The following is a 17576-nucleotide window of genomic DNA, read 5'->3' as shown; positions in this document are numbered from 1 at the left end:
GAGGACCCAGAGTGTTGGGGGCAAGAGGCTGATTCTGTGAACGGCTTAGAGAGGGCTGGAAAGCACTGTGAAGCGGTATATAAGTCTAAGGGCCATTGCTAAGTGGTAAAACTGGCCCATCTCCCACCATCCAAATCCATTCTGGGTTGCTGATGGAAAAAAGGAAGGAAAACGTAGGAGCTCTGGGCTGCTTGGGCTGTCTAGCCACCGGGGAAACCAGCAAAGGGAAATGTGTCCATCAGCTACACCAAGTATCACTTGAAAGAAGCCACATTTATTTTCTCCACATCTACACAACAGCCACAATTGGAGGAAAGTCCGGTTGTATTCCAAATGCTGCTGCTCTGCTTCTCGAGAGTCCAAGTCCACTTTCTCCAAAAGTCACTTTGCCTGCAGCCCTTCCTGGATTGCCCCACAACAGCCCTTTGGCCCACGGCCGGAGGGCTGCATCTGCCCTCTCTCCCTCACTTGTTTTTCACAAACTTCTTGCGACTCATGTTCGGGTTCAGCCGCCTCCTGCCCGCCCCCAGCGCCCCATCCCGGATCTGCAGACTGGCTGCCCGGCTGTGAATGTCATGTTCCGCAAAGGGAGAAAGACCAGCCAGGTAATCGGGGTCAAAGGCATTGGTCTTCTGCCGGGCCTTGCGGGAGAGCCGCTGCTGGGGGAAGCGCTGGTCCTCCGTCAGGTGGGGGTTCCGGGCATGCTTGCCCCCCTGAGGCGCTGGCAGGGAGTGCTGGGGAGACAAGCCCGGCAGGCCGTTAGCCCACCCACCCCCACCGGAGGAAATGGCCTCACCTGGGCTGCAGAAGTCGGGGAGCCTTGATCGGCCCAACCAGTTCCCTGGTCTACTGGGGCTGCCTAAGGGGGCCCAGCTGCTCCCGGCCCAGCTCTTCTCATGGGGGAGGGGAGAGAGGAGAGGCAGCCCCCACTCAAGGGGCAAGGGCAGAAGCAGACCGCCAGGAGGGGGCACTCACCCGGAGGCCGCGTGGGTTCAGGACTTTGGGGTTCTGGGAAAAATGCAAGTGGAGGCTGCCACCCTCTCCCACCGTCACGGCCACCTTCTTCAGGGTCTTGTTCCCGCAGTGGGGGCAGAAGAGCTGGGTCATCTTGGACGTTGTCCTGGAGAGAAGCACATCAGCCCCATGAGTGCCCCGTGGCTTCCAGGGCAGTAGCTGGCCTGTGTGTTTGAAAACCACATACCTGAAGCAACCGTGGCAACGCAGGATGTAGCTGCGGGCGTGACGGATCAGCAGGCCATTGAACGCCAGCACGTGTAGTCCCATTTGCAGCAGAACGTTCTGGGAGGGGGGGGAGGCAAGTCAGGGGGGGGTCAGAGCATGGCGGGGCCCAACCGGGGTGAACAGGGGGCTGCCTGGTCTCGCCTGCTTGCCTGCATAGCAAAGTCGGTGGTGATGCAGCCAACCTGCACCTTGGCAGGATCGCTCCCCCAGCAGGGGCTCTTCTGGATCTGCTCAATGTTCCTCGGCGTGATCCAGCCGTCCTCCTGGGCACTGTCCTCTCCGCTGCTCTCCTGGCCTTCGGGGTCCTCGGCCTCCAACAGACGAGGGTCTGCTTTCTGCCAAGGGCGAAACAACTGGGCAGGATCTCTGTCCAGCCCACCGAGTCAAGGAATCCCCCAGGGGCGGATCTCTTACCAACAGGCCTTCTAGGTCCTCCTCTATGTTAGGCAGAGGGGTCCTCCAGAACAGGAAGGAAGAAAACTCCGGCTCTGCAGGATCTCCCGGATCTGCTCCTGCTGCCAAAGGGATCCCCTCGCTCCCTGGGCCTTTTGCCTCGGGGTTGAAAGTGAAAGGCAACATGAATCTCAGTGGATGCCCGGCGGCCTCTGGGGAGCGGGGGGGGGGGCCGGAAGGGCGGCCCCCACGCCAGGGCCCGTCCCGGCCAGTTACCTCGGGGGGCGCGTGGAAGCCAGGAACGTCCACCGGGGCTTCGGGGTGGCGGCGGGTTAAGCTGAGCTGCACCTGCAGATTCCGGGCGGGGGTCGTGAGCGGAAGGGAGGCCGCCGCCGCCCCCCCCGGCCCCCTCCCCGCCCAAGCGCCGTACCTGGGGCCGCGGCTCTGTCCGCAGGGGGCGCCCGCCGCCGTGCTCGGCCTCCAGCTGCAGCGTCAGCGCCAGGACCTGCAGGTCGGCGCCGGAGAGGCCGCGGAAGTCGCCCGTCTGCTTGGCGAACTCGCTCACTGCGGGCACAACGGGAGAGACGCGCTAGGCGGAGAAGGGGGGGGGGGGTGAAGGGCGCGGGGGGGGCGCGGGGGGCCCCGCTCACCTCGGCGCACGTGCTCGGGGAGGGGCTCCCGCAGGAGCAGCTGGAAGGGCAGCGCCGCCACCCGCCGCCTCGCCGCCCGGTCCCGGATCTCCGCCAGCACCTCCCGGGTGGTGTAGACGCGCCGGCCGAGCTCCTGCGGGGACAGCGCGTTAGACCGGGGAGGGAAGGGGGGCTTTCCCCCCCCCCCTCGCCTGCCCCCCCGCCCACCTGGAGCGGCGCCCCCCGCAGGAAGGCGCTGGCGTCGGCCACGAGATGCTCCACGGCCGCCATCCCGAGCCCGGCTAGAGCGGCCCTGGCGCCGGAGGAAGTGCCGCAGTTTCCGGGTGGGTTCTCCCCCCCCTCCCACCCCTGCGGCCGCTCTGCTCCTCCACGCTGCGCTCGCTGGTCCGGCCGTGCCCGGGTGACCCGCCGTCACGTGACAGGCTCCAGAGGCGGAAGCGCCAGGCAGCCGCGCCGGGAATCCCCCGCCAGACGCCCCGCGGGGCCCCGGAGGTCGCTGCTCCCGCCGCCCCCGGTCCCCGCAGGTGGGTGGAGGGCCCCGCCGTCCCCGGACCCCTTCTCCCGCCCGCCCGACGCCGCCGACGCCTCCCTCGGTGCCCTTTGCCCGCCTGGGCGTCGCTGGGTTGCGGTGGCCTCAGAGATCTCCGCTGACGGTCAAAGGTGGGTCCTGCCCCGGCGGTCGAGCGCGGGCTTCGGTGCGCCTGGCCCCCTCCCCTTCCTTTGAAGCGTCCCCACCTCCCTGCCTGGCGCGCCTTCTTCCTCTTTCGGGACCTTGACACCGGCGGCCCCTTGCCGCCCTCGACTGCGCGACCTTCGGAAGCAGGAAGGCCTCCTGGGGCAGATGCAGCAGAGTTGGGGGAGCCCCTGCCCCCCCCGCTTCTGAAAGGGCCTTCCCCGGGTGGCCCCTTGCCATGCCCAGCTGCTTGCCATGCCCCTGAGCGCCACCAGGGGGCTCCCAAAGCCCAGCGGCTTCTCCCAACCTGGCCGGCCACTGGCGGGGAAGCCCCTGATCTGCCCTCCGTCCCAGCTCTGCCCTCCAAGGGCTCCGGGAGCTCCACCTGTCAGGTGCCTGCAGGGGCTCCCTCATGGCGGCCCCTGAACGCTTCCGGCTAATTGAAAGGGGCCCTGGGACCCTCCCTGCGCGTAAAGCGGGGTGGTGGGGCTGGGGGGGAGGGGCCTCGGGTTGGGAGGCGTGTGGGCAGCCATGCCTGTCCCTTCATCCCACAGTGGTCTTAGCCAAGCCCAAGGCCCTCGGACGTCCCTCGCGGATCACCTCCTTTGTGGAGGTTGTGATGGACGGAGAAAACAGGGAGGCAGACCGGGACCTCAGAGCTGCTCTGGAACGAGAGCCTGGGGCCATAGTTCCCTCTAAGCTGAGCAGTGAGCAATCGCTCACTTAAAAATCATCATCAACTCAGAGTTTTCCAAACCTGCCCAGAAGCCGAGAGGGAAAGAGTGAGAGGGAAGGAGAGAGAGAGGAAGAGAGAGAAACAGATAGAAAAAAGAGAGGAAGGAAAAGAGAAAGAAAAAGAATGGGAGTAAGGAAGAGAGAAAGAAAATCAAAATCTAGTTTGAAACTAGCTCAACTATTTAAGTGGCATTTTGATATTGATAGAGTTGCCCTATTATGAGCTCACTGTTATAGACACACAGTACAGTATTTTATTTTGAAATTCTCTGAGGCAAAACAGGGTGGGATTTTTATTTATTTATTTATTATTTCTGTGCCGCCCAGTCTCGAAGGGACTGCCGCTCAGACACTATACTTTTCCGCCCACCCAGAAAAAAAATTAGAGGGAACACTGCCTGGGGCTGTAAGGACCAGGGCCCTGGGTCCTTTTGGGGGGGGGCAGCCTTGCTCCATCGGCCGCCTGTCCCTGGGCTGACCGAGGGCGGGGCCTGGGCCAGGCAGATCTGCGGGGGGGGGGCACTGGGGGGTGATTCCCTGGTGCAGCTGCCTCCAGGTTGGCCTGCCCTGGGTGGGCCCCGCTTGGGTCCTCCCCTGCTTGCCCTGGGTGCCCGCCAGGTCCCAGGGCCTCAGCCCCCCTCCCTTCTGCACCCCCAGGAGTGTCACTGCTGAAAGCCAGCTGGACCTGAGGCTCTGGAGCTGCCACACACTGCACACTGAGCTGCTGGGAGGGGTGTCGGTCAGCCTCCCCCCCTGCCCAGGCAGAGCCAGAGCCCGGGCCAAGGTACTGCTCTGCCCCACTCAGCCCTGCCCTCCTGGCAGCAGACCCGCCCGGCCAGGGAAGGAACAAGGCCTCCTTGTGAGCGGCTGGGCAGCCTCCCATGGCTGCTGGCTGCCTGCTGCCCCCCTGGGCGCTTCCTGGGGTGGCCCCAGCAGCCACGCAGCATGAAGGTCTCCATTCAGGGGGCAGCACAGCGCTCGTCTGTTCAGCCCGGTTCCCCCCCCGGCCCCCACGCAGGGGAAGCCAAAGTCTCCCAAGTGGGGTGGGGCTGGAAGGAAACGGAGAGGCGGGAGGGGGGGCTGCAGGCTCCTGGCCTGGCGGTGGCCATCTCTCCCGCTTGGAGCGGCAGGACCCTCGTGTGGCCTTGGCAGCTCTGGGTGGTTGGGGGGGGGCTGCCTGGAGGGCCCTCAGTGAGCCCCCCGCCTCCGCTGCCCTTGGCCTCTGCGCCTCCAATGCTCCTTCCAGAAGCCTGGGGGGGGGGCGTTTTGGGGCAGCAAAGGGAGAGGATTCCTCCCCTGGGTCCAGAAGGGGGGGGGATCGCAGGGAGAAGCCTTGGAGGCTGGAGCTGGCCCTGGGGCTCTGGGGGGGGGGGCACGCTTCCCCAGCCGCTGGAGCCCCGAATGGGGGAGACACTGGTGCTCCCTCTTGGCTTGGCCCAGCAATGGGGCACCCGTGGACTCCACACCCCAGGGAGGGGGAGCGGCCTTGTGGGTGGACTGACCACAGCCTTGTCCAGCCTTCTCTTAGCCGATTCCAAGGCAGCCGAGGCCCGGCTTACCCCCCCCCGCCCCCCGGAGCTGCTGGGAAGAGACCTTGGTGGGCTCCTGCCCTCTTCCTCCTCAGCCCCTCCAGCCCCTCCCTGCCTCTTGGCTCTCCAGTGGGCGGGGGGGGGGGGCAGTGGGGGGCCCTCCCTCTCCTGCCTGGCCTGAGGAGCCCAGCTGGGCTGGGAGGAGGAAGAGGGGGAGGGGGAGGAGGCCCTGGGCCAAAGTGGCTCCCTTCCTGATTGTGGTTGTACCTGGAATGGGGTGTGTGTGTGTGGGGTGTGTGTGTGGGCGAGACAGAGCCCGGCCTGTCCTGCTTCTCAGTCAGGATGGGGGGTTGTTTTGAGAGGCCCCTCCCAGCCCCCCCTCCCACTTCTGCAGCTCCAGCCGGTGGGGGGGGGCCCTGAGCAAAGGCTGCCTTGTCTCCTCAGCTGCTGGGCAAGGGGGGCAGCCCCTCCACCAGCACTGCACCTGCGGGAGGCTGGGCCCCACAGAGCCCTTCAGCCACCTTTGGGGTCTCGGAAAGGGGGGGGCTGAGCCGCCAGCTTTCTCCCCTGAATCCCCCCCCCTGGATTTGCAGATCTTAAAATGTAAAATCAAGACTGAACCATTTTGCCAGAAGGGAAACTGAGGGCGACCGAAAAAAGGGACGGGGGGGGGGGCGTGTTTTGTGACCCAGAAATTGTGGTTCTAAAATTCTTTTTTTTTACTCTCCGGCACTTTTCCTGCCCCCGTTTGTGGTGGTGGGTGGCAGTTGTGAAGTGCTGCTCTGTGTCCTCTGCTAACTGAAGCTTTTCTGCCGCCCCCCCAGCCCAAAACTCAAACCTTTTCCATCCCTGCCCCACCCTCTCTTGACCAGCCCCCTCCCCCCGAGTTCCCCTCCTCTTTTCTGGAGTCTGTTGCCCCCTCACTCCTCAGTCAGCCTTGGGGGGGGCAACTGGCGTGTCCCCCCCTTCCCACTCTGTGGGGGTCCCAGCCAAGGAAGGCTCTGCTGCTCAGAAGCCAATTCAAGGCCCAGCTCACCTTCAGGACCCTCTCTGGGGAGGCCCCCGGGGACAACAGGGGGTGGGGGAGTGGTGGGGCCGCAAGTGGGGCTTTTCTTAGGGGTCGTCTGCTCAGAGGGGGGGCTCCCATCTTTGGAGGGGAAGAGGCCCACAAAACCTTGATGGGGCGTCTCCCCCAGCCTAGAAGGAGGGGTCTGCAGGTTGTCTTGAGTTGGCCTTGGATAGCCGGGGGAGGAGGGGGCTGTGCTAGCCAGAAGAAGGACTGTAGTTGGGGGGTGGGGGGTTGCTCTTGAGGAGGGCTGAGCCTGAGGGCAGCCGGCTCGGGCATTGTGGCCGCAGTGGACCACCTCTTTTGCCCGTTTGCAGTGGAGGCCCAGCCGATGACCCTGGAGCTGCAGGCAGAGAACCGGGGCGGCCTCCTCTCGGGCGGGGAGCTGACCGTCCTCCTGGAGGGGCCTGGCCTTGAGGGGGGCAGCCTGCCCAAAGGGCCCCCCGTTGCAGCCGCCGAAGGTGAGCCAGCATTAGCTGCCCCCCCGCCTGCCTCTGTTCCCCGTGGGGGGGGCCCTGCTTCCTCAGGCCTCTCTCCTTCTATGGGGGAGGGGCTGGGGGGGACGGGAGGCTCTCGGGGGGGGGGGGGCTCTGGGCTCTTGCCAGCTTCCTGCTCTTTCAGGCCCCCAGGGAGCCGGGAGGAGGGAGTCCAGGGGCCCAGCTGCCTCCCCAGAGATCAGGCCTGAGGCCGCCAGCACAGACGGCCCAGGGGGCTGCTCCAGGTAAGGCCCCGGACAGAGGAGATGCCCAAAGGCCCCCTGGGATGCAGCCCTTCCCCCTTCTGGCTGGGGGGGGAGTCCCTGGGGGGGTCACTCAGCTGCAGCCAATGCTCCCGGGGGGGAGGGGGGGGCGGTTCATGAGCTCCTCCCCAAACGGGGCCCTCCCCTATTGTAGGTGGGGGGGCAGGCTGAGTGAGGACCCCTGGGGCCTGGGAGGGGAGCTGCCGCCCTGCTGCTCTGGGCACCTGTGGGCACTGACAGCCGGCCTTGCTCTCCCCCCCCCCCGCCAGAGCCCGGTCATTTCCCTGGTCCTATTTTGAGTGCCATAAGCTTTGCCCTGTGGATGCTTTGGGTCACTTCCACCCGCTATTAAAAGACGGTGCAAGGCCAGAGACCGGAGGGAGCCGTGAGGGGGGACGGACCTGCCTTCCTGCCTCCAGCCTGGTGTTCCTTCCAGGGCCTTTGGGGTGCATGGGATCACACACACCCCACCCCCCCACTTGGGCAGTCGGTCAGTTGGTGATCATTGCGTTGCTCAATCTTCCAAGAGGGCCCTGTGAGCGCCTGGGCCGAGGGGACTGGGGAGTCTGGGGCCCCGGAGGGTGGGGGGCTCCTAGCGAGGGAGGGGGGCCAGCATCCCGGATCTTCAGTCTGAGCCTCTTCATGCCCAACCCGGCCGGGCCCCTCCCAGGCCCCCAGGACACGCAGGAGGGCAGGGGACATCAGCCCCCCTCCTGCCCAGCAGGCACAGGGAAGGAACCGGGGGGGGGGGGCATGGCAGCCCCCTTAGTAAGCAGGCCTCTGCGGAGGGGGGAGAGGCTGTCCGTGGTGAGTGGCCTTCCCTTTCTTTCCTCCCCAGGGCAACCAGGCTGGCGGCAGAAGCCCCCCGACAGAAAGGGGCCATCCCAGAGGCCAGCCCAAGCGTGAAGCTCCAGCCTCTGCAGCCGGGCCCAGGCCAGGAGGGGGGCCAGAGCAGGGCAGGTGGGCCTGGGCAGAGGGGGGAGGCTGCAGATGTTGCCCTGCGGCCGGGGCTGCTGGGGACGGTGGTCCGGGCCCCAGTGGGGGAGGCGGGGAGGAGAGGGCTGCTGAGCCGGTGGGGGGCTCTGTCTTTGCAGTGAATGGGGAGGTCGAGACCCCTGCAGCCGAGGCGGAGGAGCAGCACGCGCCCCCCCCGGAGTTGCCCCCCCCAGCCCAGTGGGGCTGCCCCCCCCATGGAGGCAGAGGAGGCCGGCCCCGAGGCTGCAGTCCCGGCCCAGGAGACTCTACCAGCCGGGTAAGGGGGGGCGGGGGGCGTCCGGAAGGGGGGGGGGTCCCAAGGGCAGCCCCTTTGGCCCCGGGGGGGGGGGAGGCTCCTGCTTGCCCTCCGGTCTCCTCTGCCTTGGCCTGGGGGGGAGGGCTCTGCAGAGGAGACCCCCTCCCTCCGTCCCAGCAGGACCCCTGGGCTGCCCCCCGCCCCCGCCCTCCAACCCAGCAGCATCTGGTTCCCATCAGTCAGCAGCGTCTGGTCCAGGGACAGGCAGCCCACCTCGCTGACCCACAGAAAGGCCCCTTGTGCTACCAGCCGGCCACAAGCCCAGCCCAGACTGCCAGGGTCCCTCGCTCGCTCGGGTGGCCAGAGGGGCTCAGCAGGGGCAGGCCTTGGAGCCCTTGGACTCTGGCCGGAGGGGAGGGACCGCAGCCTCTCTTTAAGAGTCTAGTCCTCAGGAGTCCTTGACACACAAGGGAGAGGCTGGGTGGGTGGGTTTCCCTTGTGGATTTTCTGTTTTGTAAGCCCCCCCCCCCGAAGGATGACCTAGAAACCCCCACAATAAATAAATGGATCCATCAGCAGGACCTGAATTGCCCACAGCCCCCCCCTCGCCCCCCCGCTTGGTATTCCAAGAGAGGGAGGGGGGAGGGACCAGGGGGGTCTCACTTCCTCCTCCTCCGGCCCGCAGGTGGGAGCAACGGGAGCTTCCGAACGGGAGGGTCTACTATGTGGACCACAACACCAAGAGCACCACCTGGGAGCGCCCCCTTCCGCCAGGGTAGGTACTGCAAGGGGCATGGCTGGACCCGGGGGAAGCCCCCCCTCCAGCCCTCCCCCCACTTGACCCTGGCCTGCCGAACCTCCCCCCGCCCCCTCCCGCGAGGGCAGCCGAGCTAACCGTGGGAGGGGCTCCTTTGTGTGCAGCTGGGAGAAACGCGTGGACCCCCGTGGCCGGCATTACTTTGTGGACCACAACACGCGCACCACCACGTGGCAGCGCCCCACCGCCGAGTACGTGCGCACCTACGAGCAGTGGCAGAGCCAGCGCAACCAGCTCCAAGGCGCCATGCAGCAGTTCAGCCAGAGGTTCCTCTACCAGGTGGGGGCCTCCCCCCCGGGCCCCCCCTCTCCCTCCTGGGCCAGAGCAGGTCCCAAGGGAGGCAGCCTGTCCTGGGTTCAGGCAGGCAGGGCCCTCGCGGGAGCCTCCCCCAGCGTCCTCGGGATTGGAGGAAGGGAGGGAAGGAAGGCCAGGCTCTCTTGTGGGGGCTGGGGGGGGCTGCTGGGGCCAGGCTGCTCGGATGAGGGCCCCTCCCCCCCGGCAGCAGAGTCCCTCACGGGCTGATGTGCAGGCTGGAACTCGACCCCCCCTCCTCACGCACACCTCTTTGGGGCACAATGAGGCCTTTCCCAGCCCTGGGGGGGGGGGTGCTGTGTAAACACCCGGCTGGGCTGCCCCTCCCTTTGCCCGGAGCTGCATAAAGGTGCTTTGTGCCGGGCTGGGGGGGTGGGGGGGGCTGAAGGGGCGACGCCTGTCTGGGTGGCATGAATGTGCCCTCTCAGGCCCAGACGGTTTTGGCAGCCCCGCACGAGGGGGGGCAGGGGAGGGGGCAGTGGGCGGGCAGCCCAGCCAGGAAGCTCTGGGCGTGGCGGTCCTGCCTGTGGGGATGATGGCGTTGGGGAGGCCGGCCATGGTGACAGTCCCCCTCTGGCGGGTGGAGGAGGAGGAGGCGGCCGGCTGAGGAGCCTCCGCCAGGATGCGGCCAGAGAGGCTCCACGCTGCCCCGGGAGCAGGCAGATACCCGGCGCCTCTCGGCTCCCTCCTGGGGCCCTGGGCAGGGTGGGCCGGGCTGCAGGGGGGGGGGGGCTGGCAGCTGCCTCTTAGCCTGACCGGTCCGGCCTTTGCTCCCTGCAGCCCTCCGGCCCGGCTGCTGACAACGACCCCCTGGGCCCACTTCCTTCCGGCTGGGGTGAGTACTTGGCCTCCTGGGCTCTGGGTGCCGGTCCCGCCTGCCTCCTTCTCTCCTGCCCTTCACCCCCCTTCATCTGCCTGGGGCAAGGCTGGGGGGGGGGCGGAGGCCGGGGAAGCCCCAGAGTCTCTGGCAGGAATCTTGGCACGAGGGGGGGGCAGCTCAAGTGGGGGGGGGCAAGAGTCACACGGTCAAGAGTCCGGGAAGCTCTGAGGGCGAGTTCTGTTCCCTCTTTCAGCCCAGCCCACCTCGCAGGGTGGCAGGGAAGATGGGAAAGAGCAGCACCCTGTTCGCTGCCTGGAGCTGTGGAAAAGACAGCCGTGCCTTTCTCCCTGTGGGAGGGGCGTGTGGGGCTGGGGGGCGCAGGGCAGAATGGCGGGGTCTTCAGAGCAGGGAGGGGAGGGGGGCTCCCCCGAGAACCCCTCAGCAAGACCCCCAGCCCCGAGGTTCTGGTGGCAGGAGAACCCGAAGAGGCACAGACCATGTGCAGAGGGTCTCTGGGCAGAGGTTGGGCCCCCGGTGCCCCCCCCAAGCAGTGCCCCTGCACTCTGCTGGGCCTGAGCGCTGGGCCTGGACAAAGTCCTTCGGGCATGGGGGGCCCAAAGAAGGGGGGCCCTGCACCTGGCCTTGGACAGCCCCACCCTCCCTCCCGGGCAGCACCTGGGGCCCCTTGGGGCTGGCAGAGAAAACTCCCCCCCTCCCGGTCATTTTGTTGGGGCCCTTCCTGCACCCTGGGCCAGAAGGAGAGCCCCCCCTCCCTCCCTTGCAGAGAAGCGGCAGGACAACGGGCGAGTCTACTTCGTCAACCACAACACCCGCACCACCCAGTGGGAGGACCCTCGCACGCAGGGGTGGGTAGCCCTTCCCCCATCTGTCCCCCGGAGGGGCCCGGAGAGGGGAGGGGCAGGGAGGGAGGGCGGCCGGGTCACCAGCTGGGCCTCTTTCCCTCCCACCGCCAGGATGATCCAGGAGCCGGCACTGCCCCCCGGCTGGGAGATGAAGTACACGAGCGAGCGAGTGCGCTACTTCGTGGACCACAACACCCGCACCACCACCTTCAAGGACCCCCGCCCTGGGTTCGAGTCCGGGTAGGTTCTGCGGCTCCCTGGAGCTGGTGCTGTGCTTGGCAGCCGGGTCCCTGGGACCCCCAAGCGCTGGGAGACCCTTCACTCCCTCCCTCCCTCCCTCCCTGCTAGGAGCAAGCCGGGGGGCTCGCCTGGCGCATATGACCGGAGCTTTCGCTGGAAGTTCCACCAGTTCCGCTTCCTTTGCCATGTAAGTAATTGGGGGGTGGGGGTGACCGGCTGTCAGGGCAGCCACCAGGATCCTGACGACCGTTGCTCCCCTCCCCCAGTCCAACGCCCTCCCCAGCCACGTCAAGATCAGCGTCTCCCGGCAGACCCTCTTTGAGGACTCCTTCCAGCAGGTGGGGCTCAGCCTCTGTGGGGGGGGTCTGTGGGGGGCATCCTCTGTCCACCCTGCCCCCCACCCAAGCCTCTTTGCGGCTTCTCTCTCCAGATCATGAACATGAAGCCCTACGACCTGCGGCGCCGACTGTACATCATCATGCGCGGGGAGGAGGGCCTGGACTACGGCGGGATTGCCCGGTGAGTCGGTGGGGCAGGGTGGGGGGCGGAGCTTCTCTTCTCACCCACACACACACACACACACACAGGAGACTCTGTGCAGTCCTGCTGGAAGGAGCGGGAGAGGCAGGGAGGGAGGGACAGGGCATCCACGGACGGACTCCCGCCCTCCCCTCCCGGCCGGGGCGCCTGACACGTCTCCCGGTGTCCTGCCAGTGGTTTTACCCTATGGTAGGTGACCTGGTGCTGTTCTACCACAGGGTAGAACCACGGACGGGATGCCGGGGCTCAGCAGCGAGGGGGGCAGCCGCAGGGGCTCCGGGAGGGGGGAGGGAGGAGGGGGGTGGGGGGCTCCCGGGGGCTTCAGCAGCCGCTCCTCTGCCCCCCCACCCAGCGAGTGGTTCTTCCTGCTGTCCCACGAGGTCCTGAACCCCATGTACTGCCTCTTCGAGTACGCCGGCAAGAACAACTACTGCCTGCAGATCAACCCGGCGTCCTCCATCAACCCCGACCACCTCACCTACTTCCGCTTCATTGGCCGCTTCATCGCCATGGTCAGCCCCTCCCTCCCTCCCTCCCTCCCTCTGGGACCCAGGGGGCGGCACGGGGAGAAGGGACTGAGGCTGCAAACACCCCCCCCCAAAGTCCTTCCCGGCTGGCTGGGGTTAAAGTTCACCCCCTCCCCCGGTCTTCCCTGCTTTGGGCCAAGGGGGGCTGATGGGGAGGGGCAGCCCTTTTGCTTGGGGGGGGAGGGCTCAGTCTGGAGTCTGCCGAAAGAGAGGCGCCTGTATGGGCCTGACGGGCACCTTTCCATGCCCTTCATTAGTCCAGAAGGAGGCCCCAGACGCTGCCCTCCTGGCCAAGTGGACCTTTCCCGCAGGGGGCGGGAGGGAGGAGGGGCTACAAGACGGGCGCTTTGCAAAGTAGGGGAGGGGGGGAAACACCTGGAAGAGAACAGAGAACATTTTGTAGGAGCGAAAACATTCCCTCCTGTCTTTGCTTAAGGCGGCCTTGTTTCTTTTAGCTGGCAAATGGGGCGTGAGCGGTTCTGGCCGAGGGACTGAAGGGGGGGGGGGGGGCAGACAGGTGGCCTTTGTGCTGGAGGGGGCGGGGCCCTCACTCCCACCTCTGGAGGGGGCCGCAAAGGCAGGGGGAGCTGGCCCTGGTGCTGGCTGGGGCTTTGGCACCTGGGGGCGCCCCAGAGCGTTTGGCAGCCCCATTGAGGGGGGGGCTGGCAGGCAGGCCGCTCTGGGGCAGTTGGGGACACTGCAGGGCGTCCCTGGCTGGGTTGGGGGGGCTCGCGGCCTCCTTGTGGTGTCATGGGGGGCGAGGCAGCTGTTGCTTAGAGTCCGAGAGACGCCAGCCCAGCTGTGGGGGCCTGGGGACAGGCGTGGTGAGGGTCTGAGGCCCTTCTCTTCTGCAGGCGCTCTACCACGGCAAGTTCATCGACACGGGCTTCACGCTGCCCTTCTACAAGCGCATGCTGAACAAGCCCCCCACCCTCAGGGACCTGGAGTCCATCGATCCCGAATTCTACAACTCCATCCTCTGGATCAAGTGGGTTCTCCCAGGCCCCCTGGACTGTCCTGCAGGCGGGGAGGGGCTCTCTCTGGGGCTGCTTGGGGTTCAGCTTTAAGTCCTGGGGGGGGGGGCAGTTTGAAAGTCAACAGGGGGAGTCACCTTGGGAAGGTCGATGGGAAGAGTCCCCCTTGGGCCCCTTCGTGCCTTTTGGGGGTCCTTTTGAGCCCCCCCCAGCTTCCCTCTGGCCCCCGCAGGGAGAACAGCCTGGAGGAGTGTGCCCTGGAGCTGTACTTCATCCAGGACATGGAGGTCCTGGGCAAGGTGACCACCCACGAGCTGAAGGAGGGCGGGGAGAACCTGCGGGTGACGGAGGAGAACAAGGAGGAGTACATCATGTGAGTCGAGCCCCTCCCTCTGGACCCACCAAGTGGGGGCGGGAAGCAGCTGGGTCAGGCGGGGGGGGGGCTCCCCCAGGGGAGGGGGCAGGGCTGGCACTCAGAGGGGGACGCTCTCCCTCCCAGCAGGCTGCTGACCGACTGGCGCTTCACGCGGGGGGTGGAGGAGCAGACCAAGGCCTTCCTGGACGGCTTCAACGAGGTGGCCCCCCTGGAGTGGCTGCGCTACTTTGACGAGAAGGAGCTGGAGGTGAGCAGCCCCCCCTTCCCTCAGGAGCCAGAATCCCTCGCCCCCCCCCCCCCCAGCCGCCACTGACCGAGGGAGGCTGTCTTGGGCTTTGGGCTCCTGGAGGCTGCTTGGACAGGGCCCTCTTGGCAAGAAGCGGTGTGCTGTGGGCATCTGCCCAAGGCTGAGGGCGAGCTCTCCGTCTGCCAGCCGGTCAGTCCAAGGACCCCAACAAGAAGGGCGTTCCGGCCAAACCTTCCGTCCCCTCCCAGAGCTGGCAGAGGCCGATGTGGGTGGCCTTGGTGGACTCCTCTGCACAGGCCCTGTGGAAGCCTCCTGGGCCTGGTCAGTTAGGGTGCCGGGAGTGCCAGGCTGGGGGGCTGAGAGGGGGTCTCTGCTGGCCGCTTCCTCCGCAGCTGATGCTGTGCGGCATGCAGGACATCGACCTGAGCGACTGGCAGAAGAACACCGTCTACCGGCACTACACCAAGAACAGCAAGCAGGTCCAGTGGTTCTGGCAGGTGGGCCCTTCGGGGGAGGCCACAGCTGGGGGCAGCGGAGGGGCCAGCCAAGATGCCCCCCCGCCCTCACCTCTCCCGACGGGTGTGGCTGCAGGTGGTCAAGGAGATGGACAATGAGAAGAGGGTCCGGCTCCTCCAGTTTGTGACTGGGACCTGCCGCCTGCCTGTTGGAGGATTCACTGAGCTCATTGGTAAGTCTGCCCCCCCTTTCTCCCCTCACCCCACTGCGGAATGGAGGGGGGGAATCGGGGCCCACGTGGGGCCTCCCGCCCTCCAGATGTGCCCAGTGCGTTTCCTCCCCTCCCCCCCCTCCAGGCAGCAACGGAGCCCAGAAGTTCTGCATTGACAAAGTTGGCAAGGAGACTTGGCTGCCTCGGAGCCACACGTGGTGAGTCAGCGTGGCAGGACCCGCAAGACACACACACACCACACACACACACACTGGGAAGGGAGCCTGGCCGCCCCCGCCCACCCGCCCTTCCCTCTTCCAGCTTCAACCGCCTGGACCTGCCCCCCTACAAGAGCTTCGAGCAGCTGAAGGAGAAACTGCTCTTCGCCATCGAGGAGACGGAGGGCTTCGGCCAGGAGTGAGGCCACCCCCCAGGAGCCCCAGCAGGAAGGACAGAAAACGGGGGGGGGGGGATCATCTGGGGGGGGTAGAACACCCCCCCTGCAAGGCCCCTCCCTGGCATCTCAGCCTCTCATCATGGGCACTTGGGGTCCCCTGCAGGCCCACCTCCCCCCCCACAGAGCACTTCAGCAGCAGTTCCTCCCCCCGTCCCTCCCCCCCCCCAGCCTTAATGCCCTGAACAGGGAGGAGCTCCAGCTGGGACTGGTCCAGGCTGGCTGGCCCCGAGGCCTCGCTCTCAGCTGGAGCGGCTCTGCAGCCTGGCACGGGAGGCCCTGGTTCTGGCCAGCCCTCCCGGCCAGGTTGCCCGATGGTGCCCAGGAAGCTTGGCCCCTCTGCAGGGTGTGGGGTGCAGCCCCAGGAAGCCTCTGTGGAAGCCCCCAGGCAGGGCTGAGCCAAGGGCCCGAGGGTCCCCAGAGGCGGCCAGTGGACGGAGCTCCTCGGGGTTGATCTGCGTGCGAGGGTCCGAATTCTGCAACCGGCTGCCCCAGCTGGAGCCTCTGCCAGGGTGGCCAGAGGGGGGGCCACCAGAAGCCACTCCAGGAACGGGGGGGGCCCTTGCGCATCTCATCACTCTTCAGGGGCCTTTGGTCTCCGCGGAGGGAAACGCGTATGAATGTGTATAAAAACATGTATGTGAATATATAAATGTGTACATAAATGTCTCTGGACACCAATAATTGCTGTGGCCTTTGATGGAATCCGAAGTAGGTTTGCACGGCACCACCTGCCTCAGTGATGATGCCCCCTCCCAATAAACTATCCGCAGCTGCTGTTCATGCATCTCTAGGCTCCAGGTGGGGGGAGGGCCCCATCAGCAGAGCGGGGTGGGGGAGAAGGGAGGCTACACTCACAGGGGCCTCTTCTACCTGGGGGGGGGGGGCCCTGAATCCCAGGCGCACTGGAATTGCACCTGCATCTTGGTGCATTCGTGGAGGGGAGGGCACCGGAGCTCAGCAGAAAGGCTGCTGGTGCCACGTGGGACCCGTTTCGTCCGGCTGGCACCTGGGGAGGGGCCACCACGGTCCTGGAGGAGCAGGGGGGCAACAGGGGGCCCAGGAGCTGTGGGAAGGGGGGGCAGGGGTCCGTGCAGGCGCTGCGAGGGTGGAGAGGGAGCCGGTCTGGCACAAGGGGCTCTTTTCCCGGCCTTGGCCAAGGAGCTGCCAGGTTCCCTTGGCCTCAAGCCAAGCGCTCCTGCTGCCAAGGCAAGACCCTCCCCTGGGGTGGTGGAGGGCTGGTGAACATGCCTTCCAGGGGGGCCTCTGCTCCCCACCTACTCCAGACTGCCTGTGGTGGCGCCACCTCGCCTGCCCCTGCGCCACGTCTGGCTGTGTGGTGGTTGGGGGCACAGGGCACGAGGGGTGTTGGGCAACCAGGGGCTCCTTCAACACACACACATTCCGATGCCCAACGGAGCTCCCAACCTCCGCAGCGGGACCCACGGAAGTGGACCTCCATCTTTGCGGCCTTTCCACCTTTCCCCAGATGGAGGAGGGGCGTGGCCTGAATTGCCAGCCCAGAATAAATGAACAGACGGATCACCAGTTCCAGGCTGTCCGTCCGTCCAGGGCAGCCCCAGAGTGGGATCAGAGCACACAATGACCCTTAGGGGGCTCACACGCTTTCAGTCCACTCAGGTAGTGGTTGTGCCTAAACTCGGCATTTACCGCTTTGCTCGCGTTGCCAAAAATCTGAAATCGAGGACAAGCCAAGTTTACAAATTGCAGCAGTTAAAAACTAAACCCAGCCAACTTCTGCATGGAAGCAGGACACCACCTCTGGGCCAAGCCTTTTGTGAACGTGGCCACCGTGCTCCCTTCATCACACTTATTTATTTGGGACCTTCCCTTCCCCCCTCGACCACAGCCACCAGCTTCTTTGGCAGACCACCAAGGAGAGTGGCGGCTTTCCTGGCCGCTCCAGCTCTGCTCACTTCTAATGCTATGAGGGCTATGCGGAAAGTAAGGTTACAAGGCCCGTAGCTCTTGCGGGGGACCTTGGCCTGACTATCATGTAGCGGGAAGCCAGCGGAAGAGAACAAGCAGTGCCAGTGGTCAGTAAATCATCGACTGGCGTGGTGAAGGTTAGAGATGAGCGTCTTCGTTCCGCTGTGGCAATGGGTGCACAAGATGCGTACTGACACACCACAAAATCGCCAGTCAGTGCCGCCCGAGAATCCCTTGACCATTAAAGGTGAAGCTTTTCTCAACAGTATAGTGACAGGCGATGAAACCTGGGCTTATCACCATACTTCAGAGCGCAAATGTCAATCAGCGCAGTGGCGCCAGACCCGTCCTCCTTCAGCCAAAACATTCAAAGCTCAGCAATCGGGGAGAAAAATCGTGGGCCCCCACCACGCACAAAGCTTCAGTGAGCATCTCGGGGGCCCATCGCAGCAGCGTCCCTGCCCTCAGGGTTCAGGTAGCACATTAACGGTGCGCCCTTCGCCCTTAGAGGGGAAACGGAATGAGGCGGCT

General features: G+C 65.9%; 2 protein-coding genes across 2 annotated transcripts; one reads left to right on the top strand and one right to left on the bottom strand.

The window, feature by feature from the left end:
* Positions 1-254: 254 nt before the first annotated feature.
* Positions 255-2696, bottom strand: NOB1 (NIN1 (RPN12) binding protein 1 homolog). The gene is made up of 9 exons (XM_070761713.1): positions 2493-2696; positions 2286-2418; positions 2066-2199; positions 1912-1983; positions 1657-1794; positions 1392-1577; positions 1202-1299; positions 976-1120; positions 255-734 (listed from the first exon to the last, which is right to left on the bottom strand). The coding sequence occupies exons 1-9, from the start codon at positions 2553-2555 to the stop codon at positions 465-467; spliced, it is 1239 nt and encodes a 412-aa protein (XP_070617814.1). The 5' UTR covers positions 2556-2696; the 3' UTR covers positions 255-464.
* Positions 2697-2861: 165 nt separating this feature from the next.
* On the top strand, positions 2862-15776 carry WWP2 (WW domain containing E3 ubiquitin protein ligase 2). The gene is given in 22 exon segments (XM_070761712.1): positions 2862-2945; positions 6606-6749; positions 6910-7009; positions 7866-7987; positions 8122-8183; positions 8185-8279; positions 8944-9033; positions 9180-9354; positions 10168-10222; positions 10992-11073; positions 11182-11310; positions 11419-11497; positions 11577-11648; positions 11741-11829; positions 12203-12362; positions 13232-13365; positions 13584-13724; positions 13854-13974; positions 14367-14471; positions 14566-14662; positions 14787-14859; positions 14963-15776. Coding segments are annotated over 21 exon segments (2211 nt in total). The 5' UTR covers positions 2862-2945; positions 6606-6619; the 3' UTR covers positions 15063-15776.
* Positions 15777-17576: the final 1800 nt, after the last annotated feature.

Source organism: Erythrolamprus reginae, chromosome 9, assembly GCF_031021105.1.
Source record: "Erythrolamprus reginae isolate rEryReg1 chromosome 9, rEryReg1.hap1, whole genome shotgun sequence".
Classification (NCBI taxonomy): Eukaryota; Metazoa; Chordata; class Lepidosauria; order Squamata; family Dipsadidae; genus Erythrolamprus; species Erythrolamprus reginae.
The sequence above is the reverse complement of the archived record's forward strand: the minus strand, read 5'-3'. Positions and strand labels throughout refer to the sequence as shown.